The sequence below is a fragment of the Cygnus atratus genome, chromosome 7 (assembly GCF_013377495.2).
Source record: "Cygnus atratus isolate AKBS03 ecotype Queensland, Australia chromosome 7, CAtr_DNAZoo_HiC_assembly, whole genome shotgun sequence".
NCBI lineage: Eukaryota > Metazoa > Chordata > Aves > Anseriformes > Anatidae > Cygnus > Cygnus atratus.
The window spans coordinates 20,656,140-20,682,420 of record NC_066368.1 but is presented as its reverse complement, the minus strand read 5'-3'; the positions used below and the strand labels follow the sequence as shown (position 1 = coordinate 20,682,420).

The following is a 26,281-nucleotide window of genomic DNA, read 5'->3' as shown; positions in this document are numbered from 1 at the left end:
CCCCAGCCGCTGCCCGTCCCGGTGCCCCGCAGGGCCGCCGCCACGTGGCGCCCGGGGCCGGGCCGTGCCGGGCCAGCCGCGCTCCCCGCCGGGCGGGGCGGGCCCTGCGCCGAGCGGGACCCCGCGCCTGCCCCGGGGCGGAGCCGTCCCGTCCCGTCCCTCCCGTCCCGTCCCGTCCCGTCCCGGTCCCGTCCCGGCCCCGGCCCCGGCCTCGGCCCCGGCCCCGCGGCGGGCGCTGCCCATGGGGAGCGCGGCCCGGCGGCCGCCCGGCAGCAGGAGGCAGCGGGGAGGCTCCCCCGGCGGCCCCGCCGCCCGCCGCTAGCCCGGCGGGGCATGCCCGGCCCCGCCATGCCCGCCTGGGGGATCCTGCCCGTCACGCTGCCCGCCTTCACCATCACCGGCATGTGGATCGTGTGAGTAGCGCCGGGGGGGGCTCCGCGCCCGGGACCCCCTGCCCGGCCGGCCGGCTGGGTGCTGGGGGGCTCGGTGCATCGCTGTGCCCGAGGGCAGCCCGGGCAGCACGCGGGGCGGCCCCCAGAGCCCCCAGCTCCCGGTGCTAGGGGGAGGCAGGGCAGACCCTGCCGGTGGGCTGCTGGTGTGGGAGGTGGGTGCAGGTGGGGGACGCGTCCCAACGGGGACAGCCAGCTCTGCGCCGTACTTTTGGCTCCCGGTGAGCTCCTCTGCAGAGGTGATGCGATGTGGGCAGCCCGGGATGTGCCCCCCATCCCGCAGGGCACCGTGTAACCCCCGCTGTCATCTCCCCCAGGTACGCCATGGCGCTCTCCAACAACCACATCTGCCCCGTCCACAACTGGTAAGGTCCTGGGGGTGGGCAGGGTGGTGGGGCCCCCTGGTTAAACACCCTGCTGACGGCAGGTCCTGCTCCGTTCCTCACCTGCTCTGACCCGCGGGTGGTTTGGGGGGAGCAAAGCCGTGTAGGGGCTAGCTGCCAGCAGGATTGGGCCCCGTGTTTGCAGAGCCTTGGGGATGGCGGAGCTGAGCAGAGCTACATCCAGCCCTCCCCCCCCCCCCCAGCACACTTGTGTGCGGTCACGGCCGCTCCGGTGAGCAGTCCGGCCCTGCGCACGGCACCCGGGGAGAAGGAGGCCATTGAGTAAACGCTAAGCATGGAAAAAGCCTGAAAATAAGTGGTCAGGGAATTACAGAGGGCTGTGTGTCTCCATGGAAAAGGCTGAGACTCGCTTGCTGGAGACTTGGACCCTGGGCCCTGGCAGTGCCAGCAGGGCTGTGCTGTGGCACCCATCTGCGCCCCAGGCTGGGAGGGAAGAGCTGTCCGCGCTCTCAGGAATTTCTTCTGCATGACTCTTGGCTTGTTGCGTCTCCTAAAAAATCTGCCCAGAAAATCCATGTTAGCTCAATTCTTGCTGGAGTGTTTGAAGGAGGGTAAAAAAAAAAAACAACCCGCTGCCATTTCCTGTCTGATGGATTATTCTGTCCTGGGAAGAATGTGTTTGTCGGCGTTGTCTCTGTGGCATAAACAGACGTTAATGATGAATAATGCTTCCAAACTTTGGGCTGATTGCTTTAAAAAAAATAGAAAAATCCCAAACCAAACAACACCACAAGAGCAGCCCTTGAGGAGGCCGTGGGGCTCCACGCCTTGCTCGGGTTTCGCGGTTGGAAAACAAAGCCACCAGTAAACGAGGAGACTGAAAAAACAGCAGAGACCAGCCCAGCCCTTTCCGAAAAGTCCTGCTTAACCGTGCGATTGCTGAGCCGCTTCGGCTGGAGGCAGCCGACGGCTCGGCTCCGACGGGCACCTTTGGCTCTGTGGCTGCAGGGTGGAGGCCCCCTGGGCTGTGTCAGCTAGGGGTGCCCGGGTGATGCTGCAGTAACAGGTGATGGGCTCTTGCGGGACACCCAAAAACCCTTTTGTGATCAGGTGCCAGCTCCTGGGAGAGCCCAGGCAGCTTCCCTGGGTGTCACGGCTCTGACCGTCCTGTCACCTTCCTCCCACCATGTCCTCGGCCTTGCCCCTGCTGTTCCCCAGCATCAGTTGTTGGGGACAACAGTACCACTCCCTCGTGATGGTCCCGCAGGCTGATGCTTGTGTGGTGGTGCCCCAGAGGCAGTCACTCTGCTGCCAGGGCCACCCAGGTGCCCCAGGCCACTTGGGAGGGCTTGGGGACACCGGCCAGCAGCTGCGCTGGGAGAAGCTGCAGCCAGACCGCGGGAGAGGGGATTTCCTCCCTTCCTTCCCGCTTGTGCTCCGGGCAGCCCTGCCTCCCCTGGGATGGCCATGGGCAGCAGAGCCCCCTTTCCAATACAGGGGGTGTTGCTGTGTGGCCAGGTATCCGCCAAAAGAGGAGCCATCCCTCCCCATGCCAGCAGCCTGCTCTAGGGCTTTGCCCACAGCCTGGTAGTGGCATGGAGGGGACAAGAGGCATGTATCCCTGAGGGGGCAGCTCGGTCAAAAAGCTGCTGAAGAGGCCCCGGGGCCAGCCGGGGTGGGCACTGTGGGGTGCCCGTGCCCCTGGGATCCATTTCCCGCACGGGCGCCACGTTCCCTGCAAGCCCGGAGCTGCCGGTGGCTGCGCGCCCGGCTCCACCCGTGCTGCCAGCCCAGGGCTGTGTGTGCCAGGGCTGGGAGCTGCGTGTTCCTGCTCCTGCCCCGGGGCTCCCTGTGGGCATCCAGGGCGTGATGCCCCCCCGGGGATGGTGCTCCCTGGCTGCAGGCCCCCCCAGCCTGTCCCTTTGTTCCCTGCAGGAATTACAACCAGTCGTGTGGCATGGATGGGCCCGGCTCCTGCTGCACGCTGGATCACATCCCCCTTGTGAGGTGAGGAGCTGGTGGGTGGGCTGGGGGCCGGGCCAAACCCATCCGCTCTCCTCCCTGGGGGCACAGAGCAGCAGAGGGAAGCCCCTGGGAGGGATGGGGACGAGCAGCGGGTGCTCGGGGCCGCCCAGGAGCGGGCCCTGGGGAGGGTCCTGCACCCTGGTGCCCCCTGCTGAGGGCTGCCTGTGCCATGCCTTGTCCCCACAGCAAGTGTGGCACCCTGCCTCCCGAGAGCTGCTTCTTCAGCCTCATCTGCAGCCTGGGCTCCTTCATGGGTAAGTGCGCGGTGCTGAGGGAGCGGGACGCTCGGCCTAGTGCCGGGCTGGGAGCGGGGCGCTGCGTAGAGCTGGCCCTGGGGTGCTGGCCGGCAAAATGGTGAGCCTGGGATGGGCCCGGGGTTGGGGGGTCTCCAGCCAGCCATGTGTGATGGGCGCCATGTCTCTGTCCCGCAGTCATCCTGGTGGGGCTGCTGAGGTACGCCCACGTCCTGGAGCGTGTCGGGCCGTCACTCCTCAACACCCTGGGGCTGGCCACCGGCTGGCTCTGTGCCGCCGGCCTCACCATGGTCGGCAACTTCCAGGTAAGGCTTTTCCCTGGGGGCTGGGGCTGGTGCGGGGCGACGTGGGGCTGATGTGGAGGTTGGAGGAGTGCGGGTGGTGGCAGGATTTGGGGTTTTGTTGTTTCGTGCACACCTCCACCCCCCAGGCACCGCACCTCCCCAGCACGTTTTATTTGCACGCTCATCATTTCGGGCCTGGATTATGCAGCCGGTTTGGGTTTAGCACTTATCTCAGAAAGCAAACATTTCAGCACCTGCCTGCTGCTTTCCGCAGTGCAGGGCAGGGCCAGGGCGGCGCTGGCTGTCGCCTTCGTGGCCCCCCGGAGCCGCGAGCTGACGGCCTGTGCCCGCAGGTGGATCACGCCAAGGTGCTGCACTACATCGGAGCAGGGGTGGCCTTCCCCACCAGCATGCTGTTCGTCTTCCTGCAGTCCGTCCTCACCTACCGCATGGCCAAAACCCGCGGGCATTACTGGACCGGCCACCTGCGTAGCATCCTCACCGCCGTGGCCTTCATCACCCTCGTCTTCAGTATCCTTTTCCTGGCCCTGCCGTCTGTGGGGAGGTTGCTGGGATGGGCAGGTGACGGCAGCCCCGGCCTGGCTGCCATCACCCTTGGGGTGCTGGGGTGGGCTGCGGGAGCATGATGGCCCTTCATAGCCTCAGCCCAAACCTGGCAGAGCAGAAGGGCCCCCTTATGTTGTTTAATGGGTATTTTGAGCCCTCGGCAATGCAAAACCTGTCTGAGTTACCTATAGCCTATGACGCATAACCTATAGTCCTCCTTGGGGTGGTTGGGGGCTGGCCGTGCTTTCCTTGACCGGGATGACCTCAGGCGGTGTGTTCTTCATCCAGGAGAGCTTCGTGCTGCAGCACGTGGCCGCACTGTGCGAGTGGATGTTCATCATCGACGTCCTGGTCTTCTACGGCACCTTCACCTTCGAGTTCGGGGCCATCTCCACGGACACCTTCCTGGTGCTGCTGAAAGCCAGCCGGGCCCCCAAAAGTTACAAAGGCGAGAGCAGCCTGCCCGGCACGGCCTGCATCCATGGCGCAGAGGGGCTGGCCATGGTGTGACCCCGATGGGAGGCAGGCTGATGGTGGGGACTAGCAAGTGGGACTCTGCCAGCGGCTCCCCGCCTCGAATGTCTCCCAGACCCCGCGTGCTTCGGGGTGCACGTGTGTGTGCGTGCACACGTGGTGCTTGGTACGTGCCCCCCGACCAGGAGCTGCAGCCAGGCTCCTCCAGCAGCTGAGGCCCTGCAGCCCCCGGGGAACAGGAGCTGCCCCCCAAGGGCTTCTAGGGGACGGGGGTCAGGGTTGTCCCCTCTGTGTCCTTGGCTGTCGGAGACAATCATGCGGGGGGAGCACCCCACTGGTGTGAGCCCGTCCTGGAGGCTGGTGGGAGCGGGGAGGGCGATGAATGAGTGTGTGCGTGTGTACATAGAGCTACGTATATATACAGATAGATGTATATACACATATATATATAGTTTTTCCCTTGTCCCTCGCGAGGGGCATTGCTGCTGCTGTGCGCGTGGGCCAGGTTGTGCCCCCCGAGTTGCCCACCTGTACGAACCTGGCCGACGCCTCCCCCGGTGCGTGTAGTTGGAAGAGGAGCGTTCTGACTTTTATATATAATATATGTTAAAAAATCACAAAAGCAGCAACCACGCCACGAGCAGGGCGCGGGGACTTCGCAGCCACAGAAGGGCCGCTGCGGGGCCGCCCCCGGCCGCCCCCTCCCCGCGGCGCGGCCCGGCCCCGCCGCCCCCCGGTGCCCCCGGTGTGCGGGGCCGGGCGGGGCGGGGCGGCGGCCGGGAAGCCCCGGGAGGCGGGGCAGGGCCGGGACTTTCCCGGGGCAGCGGCGGGAGCGCGGCGCCGAGCGGGGCTGGGGCCGGAGGTGAGCGGCGGGGGGCGTCGGGGGTAGGGGTAGGGAAGGGGTAGGGGAGGGGGGAGGCGGGCCGGGAGGCCCCCCGGGGAGCGGGCAGGGTTAGGGTTGGGTTAGGGGGAGAAGGGAGAGGTTGGAGGTTGGAGGTGCCGGGGAGGGTGAACGAGATGCTGGGGAGCTGCAGGCTGGGGAGAGGACAGCCAGGGCTGGTTTTCCTCTTTCCGTGCCCCTGTGGCCCCAGTCCCTGCCTGCAGTGCCAGGAGGGTGCTGGTGCGTGGGGCTGCCCCACGCCTCTGCCCCACAGCCGGAGCACCAGCGGTGCCATGGGCAGCGTGGGAGCACAGGGACAGGGGCAGCACAGGCCCCGCCGGCACCCAGAGGGGGTTTTGGAGGATGTGCAGGCACACGAGTGGAGCAGATGGTTCATAACACAACAAAGCAGCTGATTTATGGGCCCCTAGAGGAGAAGCACAGAAGATCAGTGGGTGGCTGGGGTTTGCCAGAACGAACTTGATAGCCGTGATGGGAGGAAAGGCATTTCGTGTACAGAGATATGAGTGGTTTGGTGTGCCAGGGCGGGCTGCTGGAAGGCTGGGATGGCTGCAGGGAGAGGGGGTTTGTCCCCGCTACTTGTATGGGTCAGGGGATGGATTTGCAGGACAGGTCTCTGAACCAGGTCCCTGCAAGAAAGACCCTGCAGCCTTGTCAGCCACACAGTTGCTGACAAGTAGCTGCGATGGAGCAGGGCCCAGGAATTGAGCAGAAACCAGGCTTGGGAATTTAAGGCTGTAATTTGCAGGCATTAGCAGACTCCTGGAGAAACAAAATGCGCAGGGAATAGCTTTAAAGAGGAGCAGCCAGGTGGGTGGCTGGGGCTGTTTGTACACAGGGGTAGGTCAGAGTTGTGCCACGTTCCTGCTGCCTCCCGTGTTTCTGGAGGGCCCTTTCCTGTGGCTGCTAAACAGTCCTGGTGCAGCCGGATGGACGGACGTTTCCCTGGTGCCTGCAGGGCACCAGCTCTGCAAGTCAGCTGGCTGTCATGGGAGAAAAGAAAACAGCACCAGCATTGCTGGGTCACGTTCGGGGAGCTGCAGGCATGAAGCAGGTCTGTAACCCGCTGCGCTTGCCAGCGGCTGGCCCTTTGTGGAGGCAGCCTGGCACCGGGAGCCGGCTCAGCAGCGGGCTGCACCATCCTTCCGGCAAGGGGCCGGTGCTGCTTGGGGCAGCGATGCCTGCAAAATCTGTCCTGAGTCATAGGAACGTGGAGACATGGGGGAATCAGCCCAGCAAGGGGAGCCTGCAGCGTGTGGGTGACGGTGGATGCGATCCTGGGGTCCAGAGGTGCACCGGGGGGGCAGGACGGGGAGGTGGGTTATCTTGCGAGAGTATCTTGGGGGATAGAAACGCAGTGTGCTGTGCCCCCAGGTGTAAAGCAGCCTCTCCCTGCTGGTTCTGGGGGCCTGAAGGCACCCTGCCAGGCACAGGAGGCAGTGCTTATCTCAGAGCAGCGCTGCGTTGCCGTGGGCTCTTCCAGGAACAAGGAAACTGGCGGTGACCCTCCAGCTCTGCTCAGCAAGCAAGGTGTGCTTCCTCTGACACACCAGCTTGCAGGCACAGGGACAGACAGCTCCCGAGCGAGACCCAGCCACGCAGGCTGGGGACAGGGCAGGCATCGCCCCGTGACGTTCCTGAGTCATGCAGTTTGCTGCAACAAGTGGAAGTGTGCAGGGCAGAGATGAGCGAGCTGCAAAAACCCCTCGAGGGATGGGGCTGAGGGTGCAGGAGAAAGGGGAGCTGCTGTGTGCAGGGGGCACGGTGTGTTCTTCTCGAGGGTTTGCCTTGGAGCTCCCCCAAATGGGCTCAGTGCTAGGGTTAGAGGGGGTCCTCCTGGCTCACCGGTGAAGGACATTTGTCCCCTCTTTCACTTCTTTGTGACATCTGCATCAACAGATTTGGCAGTGGGCTGAGGGTGCCCAGGTGGGATCCAGGCAGCAGGCAGCGCGTGATGCTTCCCGCTGGCCTGCACCGGGTCACATCTGTGCTCCCAGGCCTTGGGAACGGCCCGAGGAAGGTCCCCCCTTGCTTTGCACTGAGGTCCTGGCCCCCCTTGGTCCCCGCACCCCGGGCTGAGCCGCTGCCTCGGCCGCATCCCGTGGGCAGGAGCTGCTGGAGCTCAGCTGTGCTCATGCAGCCGTGGGGAAAATCTCAGGCCCAGAGCCTCAGGGCAGCCCCTTTGGAGGGCTTGAGCGGCTGGAAAATCTCCTTGAAAAAGCTCTTTTCAGCTTCTGAAGAATATGAGTCACTCACGAGCTGAACAATCCCCTTCCTTCCCCTCTTCTCCCACACACCCAAAATCCCCTGAGCGGGACCTGCGGCAACCACTGCTTCAGAAATTCATGATACGAGGGCACAGCGGAGTCAGATACGTGGTTTTTTTTTTTTTTTTTTTTAATTTTCCACTGCTTAGTGAGGAAAAGGAATGCGGAGAAAGAGAGCGTGCCCTGCTCCGCTCTGATCCTGCCCCTTTGCTAGAAGCCTCCGGTGCTTTCCCGCTGCCGGGCAGACCCTGACCCCGGCGGGACCCGTGTCTGCGGCTGCTGGCAGTCCCCGCGGCGATGCTGGGGCTGGACGGGCTGCTGAGGCCTGCCTCTTCCTCTGCGGTGAGTGGGAGGCTCGAGGGCTGCGGGCGCTGCTTTATGGGGAGATGCTCCCTCGGGGGGCTGCGGGGCGGCCGCTCCGGCTCCCCAGCGGGAAGGTGGGAACGGGGACGAGGCCGGCGAACGCCCTGCAGCCTCGACGGGAGGGATGCGGGGGCCGCCGTGTGAGTGGGGACGGGGCATGGGGCGATGGCAGAGCTCACCCTCCTGCCTGCCCATATCCTCCGGGCCGGGGGGGACCCCTCGGGGCAGCGCTTTGGGAGCAGCTCCCGCTTGGGGCCGGGGACTCGCGGGGCGCCCCGTCGAGGCGGGACGGGACGGGGCCGGTCCCGGGCCCCTGGGGGCGTTACGGGACGGGGCCGGGTCACGGCCGCCCCGCCGGGATTTCCAGCCCGGCCTCGGGGCAGGGCCCCAGCCCCCGGCTGCCTCCGGAGGGCTCGGAGCGGACCCGGCCTCCGGGGACGGCCCCGCGCCCCGGCCGCCCCTCAGGGGCCGGGAGCCGCGGGTCGATCCGGGCCGTGCCGATCCGGGCCGTGCCGATCCGAGCCGGTCCCGCTGGGCGGGGCGGTGACGCGCGGGGCCGTCATTTCCCGGCTCGGCGGGGTTTCTGGGGACTTTCCGGAGCGGCGGGGCCTTCCTGCCGCCCGGCCCCGCTCACCGCCCGCTCTGCCCGCAGGCCGGCGGCCGGCCCCGCGCCGACATGGACGAGCACTTCCAGCCCGTGAGTGAGCGCTGCCGGGGGGGGGGCGGGTGGCGCGGGGTGCTGTCCCTCTGTCTGTCCGTCTGTCTGTCCTGGGGTCAGAGCGGGACACGGGGGGCGCTGGGGACAGGGGTTTCGGCACCCACACGCCCCGCTCGGTGGGGAGGGTATCGGGGTCTGTGCCCGCCCGGGGGCTGCAGCCCCGTCGTCTCACGCTCCCCTTCCCTCCCCTCGCCCAGTGCCTGGATGGGATCGACTACGACGACTTCAATTTTGGCACCCACATGATGGAGCAGAAGGAGCCCCTGATGCAGACGGGTAAGGGACGTGTCCCCCCGGGGTCCCCGGCCGCGGCAGCGGGGTTTCCCGGCGGGCTGACTCACGCCGGGTGGTTCCCAGCAGCGCCGCGGGCCGTGCACCCCATGTCCCCGACGTGGGCTGGGTGGGAATCCCTGCCCCGTGCCACCGGGATGGGGCTGGTCAGCCCGGCCGTGCTGCCCCATCTGCCATGGAGCTGAGCTGGGGCTGTGCTGGGGGTCCCCGAGTGCCAGAGCATCCTGATGGCTAATCCCAGTCAGGGGTTGGGGCTCTGAGGACCCCCATGGGACAGACAGGGGTCACCTTGCTGTCAGCACCGTCCCCATACCTCCAGCATCAGCACTGGGAGCACACACTGGTTGCCCTGTGCTTCTCACCGGTGCCTCTCCTCTCTGTCCTCCAGTAGAAGGCCCCTACCTCATCATCATCGAGCAGCCGAAGCAGGTAAGGACCTCACCCGGGCAGGGGCAGGCAGAGCGCCAGGGGCACGCTCCGGTGCCGTCAGTCTGACCCCCTCCGTGCTTCCACAGCGGGGTTTCCGATTTCGGTATGGCTGCGAGGGCCCTTCACACGGGGGGCTGCCGGGAGCATCCAGCGAGAAGGGGCGCAAGACGTACCCCACCGTCAAGGTGAGCATGGTGCTGGGGGGGGGAACGGGCTTTGGGGATGCGTGTAGGGACTGGGAGGGGTGCCTGGGCGGGAGGACATTAATGGATATTGAGAAGCCCTGGCACTGACTATTGTACCTTGCTTCATCTCCCTTCTCCCTGCAGATCTGCAACTACATAGGGATGGCCCGGATCGAGGTGGACCTGGTGACACACAGCGACCCTCCCCGCGTCCACGCCCACAGCCTGGTGGGCAAGCAGTGCAACGAGGCCGGCAACTGCGTGGCCATCGTGGGACCCAAGGACATGACCGCGCAGTACGTGCGAAGGGAACCTGGCGGGCTGGGGCAGCCTCCTGCCCACACAGGGTGCCTGGAGGCCCTGCAGCTTTACACATTTGGGGGCTGGGGAGAAGAGGGGGGGCTGATGCCCCCAGGAGCTGGTTTTGCTCAATGGGGCCAGGAGCGCGTTTGGACAAGGTCATCAGCACAGCTCTGTCCCTGAGTGTTTGGACAGCTCTGGGTCCAGCACATGCAACTGTGTACATGCCTGTTTTGGGCTTCTGTCCTCGGGGTTGCAGCTCCTGCTGCAGCCAGGGCAGGCTCTCCTCCAGCTCTGCAGATAACTTTGTCAGGCAGCCGGGCTCTGCATCGTGCTCCATAGACCTGTCGGGGGGCTCCTGCCCAGCCGGTGGCCAAGGCTGAAGCAGGCAGGCTCCTGCCTGGCTCTGCTGCCGTGTGCCTCAACACTGCTGTAGCCTGAGCAGCCCAATCTGGGGAAGAAAGGGTGTTTTCCTTAGATCTTCTGCTGGAGTGGGACAGGAGGGGCAGGAGCTGTGTGCGCTCTGTTGCTGCACACGCAGTCTCTTGTAGGTCCCGTAAATCCAACCCCTGCTGCTGGCTCAGCCTGGTCCCATTTGCATCCCTCTGCCCTCCAGCCCTCCCGGTTCCCCGCTTTGGGCTGGTCACCTGCAGAGCCCTCCATTCTGGGCTCCTCTCCTCCCTGCTGTGACAGCTCCTCTTTGCCCTGCACACGTTGACCTGCTGCTGCCCTGCTGCCTTGTGCTTGGCTCTGCTGGCCCGTGTGCCCCAGGGCTGGCTCTGCAATGACAGCGGGCTCTTCTCCGCCAGGTTCAGCAACCTGGGTGTGCTGCACGTCACCAAGAAGAACATGATGGAGATCATGAAGGAAAAGCTGAAGCAGCAGAAGATTCGCAACACGAATAGCCTGCTGACAGGTGGGGGCAGCCTGGGGCTGCGTGGGGCTGTGGGGAGCAGGGTCCTGCTGTGAGGTGGCAGCTGCAGGGCTGGGCTGGGCACGGGGCCGGTGTGTCTGACAGCATCTCCCTCCGGCCCGGCAGAAGCCGAGCTGCGAGAGATCGAGCTGGAGGCGAAGGAGCTGAAGAAGGTGATGGACCTCAGCATCGTGCGGTTGCGCTTCACCGCCTACCTTCGTGACAGCAGCGGGAACTTCACGCTGGCCCTGCAGCCCGTCATCTCGGACCCCATCCACGACAGCAGTGAGTGCAGGGCCAGCTCCTGCTGGCAGGGGCAGGCTGGGCATGGAAGGGGTGGGCTGTTTGGGTGCCGTGTTGGACTGGTGGATGCAGCTCTGCCATCTGTCCCTGGGTGGTTTGGTGCTGCTCATCCTGGCAGAGTGATAAGGGGTGAACGGCTCCGTTTTGGCCAGCCTGGCCCCTGGGCTCCCCCGTGCAGTGGGCAGGGGACAGGGCAGGACAGGTGAGGAGGTCGCGGCTGCTCTGCCACCATGGGGCCTGCCAACACCTCTTTGCTCTGCAGAGTCCCCTGGAGCTTCCAACCTGAAGATCTCGCGGATGGATAAGACGGCAGGCTCGGTGCGGGGCGGGGATGAGGTCTACTTGCTGTGCGACAAGGTCCAGAAAGGTAAAAGGCGTTCCCTCCAGCTGCGACCCTCTGCAGGGGCTGAGGCCAAGCAGGGGCTGAGGCCTCTGCAGGGCCTGGTCCAAGCCCCAGGGCCCCGAGGTGGCCAGGTTCCATGGCCATGTACCTGGAGCCCAGCCAGGCAGTGAGACAGGTGGTGCCAGGCCCCCCTTTTCCCCCGCCAGATGACATCGAGGTGCGCTTCTACGAGGATGATGAGAACGGCTGGCAGGCCTTCGGGGACTTCTCCCCCACGGACGTGCACAAGCAGGTACGGGGAGATGGGGGGGGCTCCTGTTGTGCCCCCGGGTGGGTGGGTGCCCCATGAGGTGAAGTAGCCTCGTCACTGGCTCCAGGCAGGAGTGGTGCCAACATCCATCTTTGCTGCCCGCAGTACGCCATCGTCTTCCGCACGCCCCCCTACCACAAACCCAAGATCGACCGTCCTGTCACCGTCTTCCTGCAGCTGAAGCGGAAGCGAGGGGGGGACGTGAGCGACTCGAAGCAGTTCACCTACTACCCCGTGGTGGAAGGTGAGCGCTGAGGGATGGGTGCTCTCGGCACCGGGCTGGGGGTTCTCCCCCACCCCTGAACCTCCCCGTTCTCTCCCTGCAGATAAGGAGGAGGTGGAGAGGAAGCGCAAGAAAGTCCTGCCCCAGTTTCCCCAGCACTTTGGTGGGGGCTCGCACATGGGGGGAGCCGGCGGCGGTGCCGGGGGCTTCGGATCGGGAGGAGGTGAGTCAGGAATCCCTGCTCCCTGCTCTGCCAGCCTAACCCTAACCCTAACCCTAACCCGCCCCCTTGCCCCGCAGGTGGGAACCTCAGCTTCCCCTACTCGCCTGGGCTGGCGTACAACAGCATCTACTCGACCGGCCCGCACCCTGTGGGGGGGTACCAGGGCGGCGTGCAGATGAAGGCCCCCAGCGTGGACGGGGATGAGGGCGACAGGCAGGTGCCTACGGACAGCATATACTGCAAGGAGCTGCAGAAGCACGGTAGGAGGAGAGAAGGGGCCTGGAGACCTGCCTTGGGGTGGAGGACTTGCCCGGAGAGGCAGCTGGTGGGGGCGCTGGTTTTGGTGCTGATGTCCCGCTACATCCTGCAGCCCAGATCTGTCACCTGTGGATGCTGGCCCTGGCGCGCCGCAACGCTCACGCCCTGCTCGACTACTCGGTCACCGCAGACCCCCGCATGCTGCTGGCTGTCCAGAGGCACCTGGCCGCCTCGCAGGACGAGAACGGGGACACGTGAGTGTGCGGGGCGAGGGGCACACGGGGTGGGACAGCACAAACTTTGCTGGCACTCAGAGACCAGCCTCAGGGGGTGGCATTATAGGGCCAGGGAGCAGCAGCTGGTGGGGAGGCCCTGGGGACAGGGAGCTGGGACAAAGGCTGTCCTCTCTCCCCGCAGGCCTTTGCACCTTGCTATTATCCATGAGCAGACAGCTGTGATCAAGCAGCTGATCGACGTGGTCATTAGCATCCCCAGCCCTCAGATCATCAACATCACCAACAACCTGCAGCAGGTACGGGGCTCCCAGGACGGCTGTTTTTCATGGGGAAGGGCTGAGGAGAGGGTCTCCCCTATCTGGGGCTTGCACCTGCATCCAGGTGCTGGGGGCTGCTGCTGCCCCCTGCTCAGGCTGTGTGTGAGGGGTGCTGGGGGCCGTGCCGGGATGGGACCAGCGCTGGTGACGGGTGCCTCTGTCCCGCAGACGCCGCTGCACTTGGCGGTCATCACCAAGCAGCCCCAGGTGGTGCAGCTCCTGCTGCAAGCCCGTGCAGACCCCACCTTGCTGGACCGCTACGGCAATTCCCTGCTGCACCTGGCGCTCCACACGGGCGATGAAGAGATGGTGAGGACGCTGCTGACCCACCTGGGTGCGGCTGCCCCGTACCTGCTGCGCCTGCCCAACTTTTACGGTGAGCGGGGCTGGGAGACAAAGAGCCTGGGTGGGGAAGGGGCCCGGCGTGGCTGGAGGGGTGCTGAGCCTCTCCCCCTGCCCCAGGCCTCCTGCCTGTGCACCTGGCTGTGAAGGCGAAGAGCCCGGCCTGCCTGGACCTGCTGGTCAGGAAGGGGGCGGACGTGAACGCCATGGAGATGCAGGGCGGGAGGACCCCGCTGCACCTGGCCGTGGAGATGGAGAACCTCAACATGGCCACCCACCTGGTGAAGAAGGTAGGGGGCTGGCTCCTCGCTGCGGGGCCGGGGTGGGCGCAGGGAGAGGGAGGCAGGGCCCCGCAGGAGGGGCAGCACCAGGGGCCCATCGTCATGGCCTCGCGCCTTTCTCCATAGCTGGGAGCAGATGTCAACAGCCGGACCTTCGCTGGGAACACCCCCCTGCACCTGGCCGCCGGCCTGGGCTCCCCCACGCTCACCAAGCTGCTCCTCAAAGCAGGTAACGTGCCGCCCCCTCCCCTCCTTCCCCTGGGCAGTGGGAGCAGGCCCTGCCCTGCGAGGGCTCAGCCACCCCTTGCCCACAGGGGCAGATGTGCAGAACGAGAACGACGAGCCCATCAGCCCCTCCTCATCGGAGGCAAGCAGTGACACGGACGCCGACCCCGAGGAGCAGGAGGTGAGCATGGAGCTGGGGGAGCCGTCCCCAGCCACGCTGTGTGGCCCCAGCCCCCATCCTGACCCTGAGGAGGAACAGGAGGAGACAGGGCCCCGACCGCGCCGCTGCCACACGCCGTTGGACCTGACCCGTAGCCAGAAGGTGTGCGGGGGGCACAGTGTGGGATGGGAGCGTTTCCATGGGCTACACAGCATGGGGTGGGGGCCATAGCACTGGGAGCCTCTCTGGAGAGGATGCCCTGGGGCAGAGCTGTGCCAGGAGCACAGCCAGGGTGCCGGCACCAGCCAGGCCCAGCGTTGTGCCCCTCCACATCCCAGGGAGCTGGGATGTGTTGGTCAGTGCTGGGGGTGATGCTCATGTCCGTGTGTCTGTCCACAGGTGCGGGACATCCTCCTGCAAGCCTCCCAGCCAGGCCCCAAGGCGGAGCTGACCGCTGTCCCCCGTGCAGGTGAGCAGCCCCTCTGCCCGGGCAGGGCAGGACCAAGGCCCTCCCGGCCGCGGGGACGGGCAGCGCGTGACAGAGCTGCGTGTCCCCCACAGGGAACGTCCTGTCCCTGGACAACGACGCGCTGCAGGGCTTGGAGCAGCTGCTGAACCAGGACAGCAGCGGGTCTGACTGGATGGAGCTGGCCAAGCGGCTGGGGCTCTGCAGCCTGGTGGAGACCTACAAGGACACCCCCTCGCCCAGCGTCAGCCTGCTGCGCAGCTACGAGGTCAGTGCATGGCCGGGGCGCCCTGTCCTCCTCCTGTCCCCACCGTGTCCCTCCCTGCTCACTGTTCTCTCCCCGCAGCTGGCCGGGGGCAGCCTGGGAGGGCTGCTGGAGGCGCTGGACTCCATGGGGCTGCGCAAGGCCGTCAGGATGCTGCGCAAAACCGAGGCGCAGGAGAAGCTGCAGAGCACAGGTATGGGGAGTGCAGGAACGGGGTGAGGGCCCTGCTGCCCCCCAGCCTCTCCCCTCTGACCGCCCCGGGCTTGCCTTGCAGAGATCAAGGAGGACAGCGCCTACGGGAGCGAGTCGGTGGAGGAGGAGCAGGTGCCTGCCCTGGCCCTGAAGCCAGGGCCGGTGCCAGCAGGCGAGCTGCCCCACAGCCAGCAGCAGCAGGTGCACTGAGGGGCCGGGGGGGCCGTGCTGCCCCCCGCCCTGCCCATCCCATCCCACACAAGTGCCTTCTGGACTGGGAGCCTACGCCGCAGCCCCGGCTGCCTGGACGCTCGGGGGCGGGATGCAGCCTGCCCCGGCCCCTCTCTGCTCTTATTTAACGGTCCCTCCCTCGCCTGGTGAATAAAGGGACACGGTTTCCATTAGCCTCAGCCAGCTGTGTCTCTGCCGCAAGGCGGCGAGGCAGGGCGCTCACCCCCAGCACCGAGCCCTGCCTGTGGCCCTGGGGAGGGCGGCCTGGCTGCGGGCCCCTCAGCGGCCCCCTGTGCCTCAGCTATCCCCAGCGTCACCTCTGGGCTAGCCTGGGGGAAAAACCACAGCACACGCAAGAACTGAAGAGCAAGTTTTACTTCAGTACCCGACAGAAGAAGCTGTACAAAGGTTTTTCTCCCCCTCCCCGAGCCGCCTGGGGCGGGGGTGGATTTTTCTTCTTTTTTTTCTTTTCTTTTTTTTTTTTTTTTTTTTTTTGCAATAGACTCAAAAGAGCAGAATAAAAAGTTTGACACATTCGCAAAGTCAGTGCTGAAAACAGCCAGGTCCCGTGCGGCCAGGAACAGCGTGTGTTTGCAGCCACGCGTGAGCACCAGCACCCGCTGCTGACCAGCACCCTCCAGCCTCGCTCACCCTGCAGGCAAGCCTGCCGCCCGCCTGGGGAAGGACAGACCCTGCGGCTGAAGGATGGGCTCCAGCCGCTGCTCCTCCTCCTCTAGCTCAGGACCTCACAGCTCCACCCACACACGTCGGACCAGCACTCAGTTCTGCATCCTCCAAGGCTCCCCCCTCCCCCCCCGATGCTTTGGAGCAGTGGCACCGGAAGGAAAGCGCCCCCCCGCCCCCCCCCCCCGTTGCCACCATCATGTGCATGCTGCTGCCCAATGCACCCCCTCACACCCAGGCGCAGCCAAGGGGCACGGTCAGAGCGGGGGGGCTGTGCCCGTGTTTGCCAAGCACACGGCGAGCGGTGCTCGGTGGCGGTGCCTGCGGGGCTGGCTCTCTCCAGGAGGGCTGCTGGTGCAGGACGGGTGAGGACGGGCTGGCCTGGCACAGGCTGCGTGGCTCGCAGCAGCGCACACAGGCGCGACGCTGGGCTCGCTGCCCAGGGAGGCTCTGTGTCTCCCCAAGGCCATGTAAAAACCTCTCTCCCCCTGCCAAGAGTGCAGTGTCTACAGGAAATGGCTGGGTTTGTGTTTTTTTTTTTGTTTGTTTTTTAAACAGTTCCCAAAAAGCATCAAAATTAGCCCCCAAAAAAAACTCCCTGTTGGTCAGCTCAATCTGGTACTAAAAAGTGCAAAACTGTATCACAAAAACCATTCAAAAGTTGTAAGAAAGCAGGAGGCGTGGGAGCAGCTGAGGCAGCAGGAAGGGAGCCCTGGCCCCACCACCCCCCCCCCAGCCACCAGCCCTCGGGGATGGGGCTAGGGCCAGGGCTGGCACACAGGGCGCTTGGATGGCTCCTCTCTGCCCAGTCCCATCTTTCCCACACGGCACAACGGCGCTGGAGGAAAGCAGCTGCTGGCTGTGCTGCGTTCGGTTCTCACACCAAGGAATGTAGCCCAGTCGGCGGGTTTCCGTCCCGTCCCCTCCATGAGGCAGGGGGGCTGGAGGGGAGTCTGCAGCCAAGCGCAGAACAAGGAGGGGCAGGAATGAGTCTGATGGGGCAGCTCCCGCCGGCAGCGCCTGGGGCCGGTCCTGTCCTGCACCGGTCACCAGCCAAGGGGCCACCAGGCTGGTGCTGGCGGCTGGGGAAGGCTGTCCCCACCCCAATGCGTGCCCCAAGAGGATGGACTCATGGAGGGTCCCGGCGGGCACGTGGCGCCCACCCCAGTGCCAGGGGGCAGGATGGGAGCTGCAGTGTGGGCGGCTGATGCCCCTGGCTTACGATTTCTGGGGGTGGCCGGGGGGCTGGCGGCTGGTGCGCTCCGAGACGTTGCGCTTCACCTTGGTGCCCGTGCTGGAGGGCTCGGCGTTGAGCGAGGGGCTGGAGCGGGATTTTTTCAGGCCGTCATCCTCGCCACCTGCTGCATCGAAAAGCGTGGACTCGAATGCCGCCAGGTCCTCAGAGCCGGCCTTCAGCTTGGCCCGCAGCAGCATGGCGTAGGTGCCGTAGCGGGATTTCTGGGGACAAAGAGAGCAGTGGGGGTAGCAGGGCCGTACCCTTCCAGCCAGCATCCTGCTCATGGCCCCTCCACCCCATCCTGGAGGTTTAATGCTCTCTTTCTTCCCTGGTGCTTCCCACCAGGGGCCCACAGCGAGCTGAAAGCCCTGTGGCACACCCCATCCAGCCCCCAGCCCTGGGAGCCCCTTACCCACCGTGGGGAGCTGAGGGGGGACAGAGCATGGCAGCAGTACCAGGAGAAGCCAATGCAGTTCAGCTGCACAGGCAGGAGAGGTCCCAACACTTGGCGGTGGCCCAGAGCCTGCGGTAGTGGCACAGGGGCCGTGGGTTGTCCCAGCTCACCTCAAACTCCAGGTACTCCTCCTTCTGCTTCAGCTCCTCGTACTCCTTGCCCTTCACCTTCTTCTCTGGCAGTGAGGAACGGTGCTCCAGCAACTCCGCTGACATCGCCTTGAACTTGGTCTCATGGCTCTTTACCTGCTCGTCCTGGGGACAGGTGACACCACATCAGCACCCCATTCCCCTCATCTCTTGGCTGCAGGCAGCTGGGGCCACAGCTGGCATGGTTTTCCCCTTCCAAGTCCAGCCAGGGTCTCAGCTGCTGCCCCTGGCTTTCCAAACATGGCAGACCAAAGCACAGGCCCTTTGGGGAAATTTCCTCCTTCCTGGTGGGCTGGCTGCAGTCTTAGAGCAGAATTTAATCTCCTCTAAAGCTAGGCTGTTTTTTTTTAATCCTTTCTGCTCTATGAATAACTGCAGTGGCACAAGTGAGAGCCAGCTAATCCCCCTGCCCGGTGTCCTGTCAAGGTCCCGGCCGTGCCACGGGCCCCTCTCAGGGCAGGCAGGTGGACCATGCTTGTCTCCACAGCCCGACGCCATTGCCTGCCTCTTGTCCCCACGTCGAGGGACGAGCCCCCCTCACCCCCTGCCCCGGCCCACCTGGGACAGCCGGGTGCAGGAGCTGGGCAGCAGCGGGCGGCTGAACTTCTTCTGGGAGCCGATGGCAGCGGGGAAGGGGGGCGCGGAGAACATGGCGGCCACCACGTTGATGCGCGTGATCCACGAGTGCATCTGCTCGGGGTTCCTGGGGACAAAGGCCAGCACAGGCGAGCTTGGCTCCGCTCTCCCTGCCAGCCCCGGAGCACCAAGGCCAGAGGGACCTGCCCCAGAGAGGAGCCTGGTGGTCCCTGCTGACCCCTGGCTCTACTCTCCCTTCTAGAAAGCGCCAGGACGTGGCCCTAAGCCCCGTCCCACCAGCACCACAGGTGAGCCAGCTACTGGGGCCTCCACAGCACAGCCCGCCCCGCTGAGCCCCTGCTGCCCTGCGTGGGCCCTGGGGCACTCACTGTGCTTGGAAGAGGAAGACCCTCCAGTCGGCTGTCCTGAGGTAGAAGACATTGGGTCTCTTGCTGTAGTCAGACGCCCGCGTGGCGAGCGAGTGGTGGATGCTAATGGCATTCTTCAGCTCCTCTTCTGCCAGCGCCTTCCCCGGCTTATACTCCTCCTGCAAGTCACGGGGCGCGTCAGAGCCAGCCGGAGGCAGCACCCACCGCAACCTGGTGCTACGAGGTAGTGAGGCTTGGAGGTCAGCCTCCACCAGGCTGCTGCAGGGCTCTGCCTCCAGCTCGTGCTGCACCCATGGGATGAGCTGCACCACTCGGGTCCCTGGGCTTGGGGACAGGAGCACCGTGGCTTCCCCCCTTTCCCAGCAGCTGGGCAGCACGTCAGCAGCCTCCCCAATGCCCCCAGACCCAGGTGGCCCCAAACGCGGGCGGTCCCGCCGCTCCCTACCTTCTGCAGGTAGAGGATCATCCCCTTCAGGATGGCGTGGAAGGGTTTCCAGCCGCGCTTCCCTCGGGGGGCTGCGGGAGAAGAGAGCAGCCCAGGCCTCAGTCCCGGCGCTGGGCAGGGCGATGCCAGCTCCCCCTTCCCCCAGCGAGCCCTGCCACGCTGCACGCCAGCCCACGCTGGGGACGGGCGGCATGCCAGCACCGTCCCCACGCACCTGAGCCCGTGCCGGGCACGTGGCTGGCAGATGGAGCTGCCGGGGGGCAGGCGGGGCTGCTGCTGCCCCCCAGGGCTGGCACCTCGCTGCCTGCACAGCCAGGGATGGGGGCAACGTGGTGCTGCCCACCAGGTAGTGCTGGCTCGGGAGGGCAGCAGCGCCTGATCGGATCAAGGTGGCATTAGAAGGCCAGGGCTTAGGGAGGATTTTGCAGTGGGAATGGGGAACGTGCCTGGCAGCGCAGAACCTGTGGCATGACCCTTCTGCAGCACCACAGGACACCCTTCCCTGTCTCTCAGCACCCCACAGTGGGGCTTTGTCCTCCAGGGAGCCCAACACACCCCCTGCCCTCCCAGCTCTGTGGGAAGAGGGAAGCCTTCAGCCCCCCGAGCCTGTGGGGTGAGTTACACCCCTCACAGCCTGATCCACGTGGTGCTGGGGCTGATGCTGGAGGCTGGTTTGATGCTACTTGGAGATTTCACGGGGTGACTCTTGCCCCGCTCCCACTGTCAGGATTTCTGGAGCTCTCTGGTGCCCCAAGCCCCCCTCACAGACACCTACTTTTCTTGCAGTCAGGATCAGCGTGGATCTTGCGCACTAACAGTCCGTGCTTGTAGGTGGCGATGCTGGAGTCCTGGGAGAAGTCCAGGAAGGGGTTACTGCAGCTGCTGATGCGCTTGATGGACTTGGGTTTGGGGTCAGCCAGCTCCGAAAGGGACTTCCTCAGCTCCTCCTCATCTCTGCCAGGTACAGATTTGTTGGGGAAAGTGTTTGTTACCTTGCTGGGGACAGCAAACACCAAGCCTCCCACTCGCAGCAGACCAGGCTGAGCAGTTTTTCCACACCACTGGAGAGCATCCCATAGCCTGGCCAAGCCTCTGTGCCCCCACTAGGCTGGCATCCGCAGTGCTGCTGGGATGAGGCACGGGGGTGACTGCTGCTGCTGGCTCAGGGTGGGGGTCCCTGCCTGCCCTCGGCAGTGAGGAGCCTTTGCGGACAGGTGGACTGATGCTGGCCAGCCTGATGAGCCACAGGCCATGGAGGAGCAGTGCCCTGGGGCTCGGCACCTCCGCAGCCCACCTTGCTGGGGGATCAGACCCTGCTCACAGCCTCCCTCCAGATGATGCCCCCTCGCCCTTTGGGCAGGCTGCATCGCTGCCGCTCCCCCCGCCCCGGCACGGAGATGTGGGAGCCCAAAGCTGCGGCCTCCCCCCTCCCTCGTACCCGCTCACTGCTAATTAAACCCCTCAGCATCTGCCGGCGTCTCCATGGCAGCAGCCCGAGCGCATTGGCTCAGCGCTGGCGGTACCGCCGGGCTGATTAATCCCCGCAGCGCGGGCGCTGCCGCTCCTGCTGCAGGAGATGGCAGCTGTGGGCGAGGGTGCGGGCGCCGGGCACGGCCACGGGCTGCCCGCTCCGACCCCGGGCACCACTGCCGAGGTGCAGGGCAACACCCGGCACAGCCACAGCCACGGGGAGCTGGCCTCAGGCAGCCCTCCCCCAGCTGCGGGGTCCCCATCGAGGTGCTGTGCTGGGAGCAGAGCGCTGAGCACCCATTGCTGCTCTCCGGGCACCCCCATCCCCGTCCTGTGCTCCCGCTCCCCTCCTACAGCCCCATAGGAGCAACCACCCCGCCGATGTGGCCCCTGGGCAGCAGGATGCTCTGGGGGGGGTGGCGAGGAAGCCCCCCGCCGGCAGGGTGACCCCACACCTGCCCAGCCGGTGTCCCCTGTGGGATGCTCACATGGCCCACTGCAGCTTCTCGTTCTTGATGGAGCCGTACAGCGCCTGCGGAGAGAAGAGCGGGGTCAGTCGGCCAGCGGGGCCCGACTCAGGGGAGCTGCACGGAGCAGAGGGAGCACTGAAGGTTTCGGCAACCCCAGGCCAATCTGTCTTAGGTGCAGCCCTTCTTTCTTGGCATCAGTGTTGCTGACAGCCTGGCCCGTCTGTACACACCAGCTGGCTGGCATCGTTTCAGGGCTTACAGCTACCTTCCCCCGGGCACCTGCAGCCCCAGGCACGACTGGGGCACCGTGCAGGGTCACGGCACAGGCTGCCTCCCCTCCTGCCTGACAGCGGCACAGAGCTGCGTGAGTTTTACCCGACAGCTCCAAGCCCTCAGGAGAGCTGGTTCTCCCCGCGCCAAGGCGAACCAGGCTGGCCAAAGGGACGGCTTTCAGGAGACGTGGGCCACAGGCGAGCTGGCCTTTGGGCTGGGACTGCAACACTGCATGTCTGTCCCCAGCTCTGTGAGACGTCAGCCTGCAGCAGGGCCCCTAGAGCACTCCTGCACCCGACAGCTCGCAGCCCGCTCCTGGGCAGCTGCCCCTCAGGACGGCTGCAGCCTGTCCTCCCTCCCCGCTCTCCAGTGCCTCCCTAACACCCTGAGCTTCCCCGCTGGCCCCAACCCTCGCAGGGTTCGGCAAGGCAGGGCCCGGCGCCGCGTTTCAGCATGGAAAAAGGCAAAGTCCATCTGCAGAGGGACAGCCTGGGGCCCCGTTCCCAAGCGTTTGTCCGGTCCGAGCTGGGCGCAAGCCACAGGCACTCAGCCCGGCTCTGCAGCACGGGAGGCTCTGGGGAGGCTTTCCAGCAGCGCTCACGCAGCACTCCAGATCAAGGAGCAGGATGGGTCTGGAAGGCTTCATCCTCAGAGGAAAATAATCGAGTTTCGCACAGACTGTTCAGGCAGCTGTCAACATCCATCTCCTGGCCGGAGACTGCCGGGGAGAGATCTTGCTGGTGGCTGATAAAGTACAACTGCAGGCTTGCAGGGACCCACGAAACCCAGCCAGCAGGCAGGCCCAGGCAGTGTCTGGGGAGGACAAATCCATCATTCCCCAAGAGATGCAGTGGCCAGAACGGAAGAGGGACAAGGCTCGTTTTGTATGTCCTGCTCCAGGAAACGCTGGCTCAACACCAGCTTGTTTTTCAGAGGAGGAAAGGGAGCCCCCCTGTCCGCAGATGAAAAACAGGGGTCAGCCGTCTCCTGGGAAGACAGGAGCCTCCCGGGGAGGGCACGGCCTCATTCCCCCATGGCAGGTTATACCCGCACCCCATTTACACCACCCTGGCACCAGAAGAGCAGGAGGTGGGAAGGAGGAACTGGCTGGTGGCTCGGCCAGAGGAGCACAGGCTGCAAAGAGGTCCTCCTCCTCTTTGTGGGGAAAGGAACCCAAGTCCTGCAAAACATAAACTGCTGTGAGGAAAGGGCAGGGGGGAGAAGCAGACTCCTGAGGCACAGCGGAGGTGATAAGGAATTGCCAGAGGAAACAGGAGGGAAGGGATCTCACTGACAGGGATGCAGCCGAGAGGTGCTGAGAAGAGAAACAAAAAGTGTGGAAAAACGGCACAGAGAAGTTGAGACTGGAAACCAGGAGCTGCAGAAAAGCTCCTGAGAAAACGCTGCGAGGAGTCAGACGGGCACCAGGCCTCGGCTGCCAGCAGAACGGGGAGGTCGGCCCTGCCCTGCCCTGCCAGGGACGGGGACATCAGCCAGCCACGCTGGGGTGCTGCAGGCAGGGTGGGACCGCAGAACCTGCTCCGTGCCGGGGGGCTGCGAGGCCCCAAAACCGAGCTCTGCTAAAGCACCGAGAGCTGCCAGCAGAAGCTGCTCGCAGTGTAATTCTGAATGAAAACGACACCTGCACAGTGCCAGAGAGCAGCCCGGCAGAGCGCAGCGCTACAAAAACCTGGGCTCCAGGGCCGTCTGTGAACGCTTCAAAGGACGAACTGACTTGTGGCTTCAGACGGCTCCAACACCCCGGTACAAGCACCCAGAGCATCGCACGAGCCTGCTGCAGGCAGGAGCTGCCATGCAGCCTCACCTCAGGCACGGGGCCACGGGCTGGCTCCTGCACCGGGAGCAGGAGGAGAGAAACGGGAGGCTGGGGGGATGGAGAGGGCGATGCAAAGCCTCGCATCTACGCTTAGATCCTGCCAAGGCTCTGCCTGGCTACCCGCCATCCCCAGCTGACACCGGTTTCATGCCCTGTTGGAAACAAATCCGGTGGACTCAGCCCAGCTCCGAGCTGAGAAGATGCCCTGCAGCCACAAAGCCCGTTCCTGCTCTCCTGCTCCTGTGGCAGAACCGCTGCCTGTCCCAACAGCAGCGGTGCAAGGACCACTTCTGGTGGGGCACAGCAGGCTCCTGAAGCCTAGCTCACATCGGCTGCGTCGGCAGAGACCACAGACTCACAGCTCGGCTCTGCAGGTCCCTCTCTCCAGGCTGTCTCTCCTCCATGGGTTTATTTCCGAAGGGGCAAAAGGATGGCACCTCTCAGCATCTCTGAATTTGCAAGCACTGCCCAAGAGAAAGCAGGGTGCTGCCGGCAGAGGACTGACCCAAAACATAGGTGGCTTTTTTGCATGTTTTTCTTTTTTTTTCCCCCACCATCACAGGGTTATGAGCTCACTGCTGCAGCACGCACGGCAAGCCAGCCAGCCCTGCCCTAGACATGCGCAACACCAAGGAGACCTGGGGATACACTGTCCCAGCGGGGTTTCTAACTGAATCGACATTTTAATTCGGTGCCCCCTCTGATAGGGGGCTGACAGGATGTCCCCAAGTCCTGCTCTAGCAGATGTCTCCAGAGGGGTGGACAGGCTCTTGCCCAGCCTCAGCAGCACCCTGCAGGCAGGGTAAGGAGGAGCTGCATGGTCGACATCTCCCTTCATCCCTCTGCCTCAGAGGGAGCCCAGAGGAGGGCAGGTTCAGTGCTGGTTTGGGAGAAAGGCTGCAAGCAGCCCTGGACACAGCGCTGTCACAGATGGGACTACGCTGAGGGCTGTAGCCCAGCATGTCCGTAACAGAGGAGTGTTAAGGCAGGAATTCTGGCAACAAACAGAGGATTAACCCTTTCTGGGGTGCTTCCGTTAGGGATCGTAACTGTTTCGGACATATTACAGTGACAAACAGCCACAGCGTGCTTGTTGCTGTGCAGCACAATGCTCGGCAGTCAGAGCTGTGAGATGCCCTGTGCAGGTCAAGACTTCTCCTCCTGCTGCCAGCCCTGTGACATTTTGCATGACAGACTTCACAGCTACAAAGTGCCCTCCCTGCAGACATCCTCCCTCTCGCCGTGCCTGGCAGCATTTCAATATGAGAGCTCAATCACTGGCTTTCCCCAACTTTTCCTTAGCAAAACATCTTTCTCTACACCCAGCCACAAAGCTTTGGCAGGTCCCCCGGGCAAGCGGACCCCTCAGCTGTGAGAACACGAACGGTACGGTCAGACCAGGGCTCTATGGCAGAGGGAACAGCCCTCGGCTGTACCCTTATTCACCTTCACAGACACCCCGCCGCCTGTCCAGCACACACAAGCCATGCTCAAGAACACCCGGTCACCCCATGCCCCCCTGCTCCCCTCACACTGGTGTCTCAGGAGGACAAAGCGCTGCCCCCAGACCTCCTCCTCTGCAGGGGGGCTCAGAGCAAAGACAGACGAGAGTGACTTGGGGACAGCGTCTTGTGCGTCACCTTCTGCCTCGCCGCAGGCGGTGGGGAACAGCCACCCATCCTGCCACCCCAGGCTCCAAAAACCCTCCTTGCCCAGCCAGCTATGACCCCAGCCGGCAGACCCCGTGCTCCCCACGTCCCTCAGCCCCACAGCGCGGGAAGCAAGGGCTGAGCATCTCCCTCCCAGCTGCTTGTTTCCTTCCATCCGAGTGCGTCACAACTTAATGCTGCCCCCAGACCGTACTGCGCTATGACAGCATCGCTGCTTCTCACGGCCGCGATGTCCCCACGGCTGCTGCTGGCCAGGGGGCAGCCCGGCCAGCAGCGGGGCACCCTGCCCGCCTCGCCCCAGCCCTGCTGCAGCACGGGGCTGGTGAGGACTCACTCTTGCCCCTGCTGTGCTGGACGCAGGCAGGACCGGGGCAGGACATGCCCAGAGCAGCCTTTTTGCTTCTCCCCACCTAGGGCTGATGCGCACCAGCGTTAACTCCTCCAAGACCGATGCCGACTGCCCGCGAGCAGGCTCCTGGCAGTAAAAATCCCCCCCTTTTTTTTTCTGTTTTTGTCCTGAGAGCCGCTCCTCGCTCCCCAGCCCCGCTGCCCCAGCCGGGTGCCCGTGTCCCCTGGCCGGCCGCCCGCAGAGCCCGTCGCTGCTGCTGAGCCGGGGCAGGTCCCGGCGGCACGGCTCTGCCCCGACTCTCCCCGCCGGGAGGTTTCCGAGCGAGCCCCGCCGCCAGCCCCCGACACAGGGGGGTCCCGGGGGGCTGCGGGGACCGGGCACATCGCAGCGCAGCCGCCGGGGACACGCCGAGAGGCTCCGCTCCGCCGGGCTGCCACCTCCCGGGGCGGGCGGGGAGCCGGGGCAGGGAGCCGTCTGTCCGCCCCTCCGTCCGTCCGTCGGGCCGCTTCGCACCCCCGGCGCCCCCCGCCCGTCCCGGCGCTCACCGGCTTCTTCTTGCGGCGGCTCTGCAGGCGGCTGACCACCAGGTCGGTGTACAGCACCGGCTTGAGGGTGCGGGAGCGCTGCGGCCAGCCGTAGCAGAAGGTCTCCACGCCGCGGTAGTTGCGCCCGTAGCGCACGGAGCACATGGAGCGGGACCGCATGCGCCCGGCGCTGCTGTTGATGCTGTTGACGCCGATCATCCTGCCGGCGGCGGCGGGGGCGGCCCGGCCCGGCCCGGCCCGGCCCTGCCCTGCCCTGCCCGGCCCCGCCGCTCCCGCTCCCCGCTCCCCGCCGCCGCCTGTTGAAGCCGGGCCGGGCCGGGCAGGGCTCGGCGGCTGCTGCCCGAGGGAGGCGGCGCCCCCCGCCTCAGCAGCCAATGGCGGCGGCAGCGGGGCCCGGCCGGGCCGAGCCGAGCCGAGCCGAGCGGGCTCGGGGCTCCGCCGGGGGGCGGGACGCGGCGCAGGGCTGCCCGCCTCAAAATGGAGGCGGCCCCCGGGGACCGGACCGCTCCGCTCCGCTGGAGCGGCCCCGGGCTGCCCGCGGCTCTGCGGCCCCGAGGGGCCCGGCCCCGCCCCGCCCCGCCCCGCCGGGGGGAC

The 26,281-nt window shown here is 65.3% G+C and overlaps 3 protein-coding genes across 8 annotated transcripts in view; 2 read left to right on the top strand and 1 right to left on the bottom strand.

The window, feature by feature from the left end:
* Positions 1-254: 254 nt before the first annotated feature.
* Positions 255-4,862, top strand: TMEM150A (transmembrane protein 150A). The gene is made up of 7 exons (XM_035572132.2): positions 255-413; positions 767-814; positions 2,729-2,800; positions 3,005-3,072; positions 3,250-3,377; positions 3,710-3,887; positions 4,192-4,862. The coding sequence occupies exons 1-7, from the start codon at positions 334-336 to the stop codon at positions 4,431-4,433; spliced, it is 816 nt and encodes a 271-aa protein (XP_035428025.1). The 5' UTR covers positions 255-333; the 3' UTR covers positions 4,434-4,862.
* Positions 4,863-5,178: 316 nt separating this feature from the next.
* On the top strand, positions 5,179-15,309 carry NFKB2 (nuclear factor kappa B subunit 2). Of its 6 annotated transcripts, none has more exons than XM_035539314.2 (24): positions 5,179-5,259; positions 7,715-7,907; positions 8,581-8,625; positions 8,844-8,922; positions 9,329-9,366; positions 9,453-9,551; positions 9,696-9,847; positions 10,661-10,767; positions 10,891-11,049; positions 11,330-11,434; positions 11,617-11,702; positions 11,826-11,964; positions 12,047-12,166; positions 12,244-12,426; positions 12,537-12,678; positions 12,842-12,956; positions 13,146-13,353; positions 13,440-13,609; positions 13,727-13,829; positions 13,915-14,147; positions 14,385-14,454; positions 14,547-14,719; positions 14,798-14,909; positions 14,991-15,309. In XM_035539314.2, exons 2-24 carry the CDS (start codon positions 7,863-7,865, stop codon positions 15,116-15,118), a joined length of 2,811 nt encoding a protein of 936 aa, XP_035395207.1. In that variant the 5' UTR covers positions 5,179-5,259; positions 7,715-7,862; the 3' UTR covers positions 15,119-15,309. The 6 variants fall into 6 exon arrangements, with proteins under 6 accessions (XP_035395207.1, XP_035395188.1, XP_035395215.1 ...); XM_035539295.2 differs by having other exon boundaries at positions 5,206-5,259; positions 9,326-9,366; XM_050711930.1 differs by having other exon boundaries at positions 5,215-5,259; positions 7,780-7,907.
* Positions 15,310-16,642: 1,333 nt separating this feature from the next.
* PSD (pleckstrin and Sec7 domain containing) overlaps positions 16,643-26,281 on the bottom strand; it is a 30,823-nt gene continuing 21,184 nt past the window's right edge. Inside the window, exons 10-16 of the mRNA XM_050711928.1 lie at positions 21,032-21,075; positions 19,849-20,027; positions 19,074-19,144; positions 18,629-18,786; positions 18,222-18,366; positions 17,625-17,768; positions 16,643-17,281 (exon numbers count right to left, since the gene is read on the bottom strand). Of these exons, the coding sequence (XP_050567885.1) occupies positions 17,042-17,281; positions 17,625-17,768; positions 18,222-18,366; positions 18,629-18,786; positions 19,074-19,144; positions 19,849-20,027; positions 21,032-21,075 (981 nt within the window). The 3' untranslated portion in view covers positions 16,643-17,041. The remainder of the gene's footprint in view (positions 17,282-17,624; positions 17,769-18,221; positions 18,367-18,628; positions 18,787-19,073; positions 19,145-19,848; positions 20,028-21,031; positions 21,076-26,281) is intronic.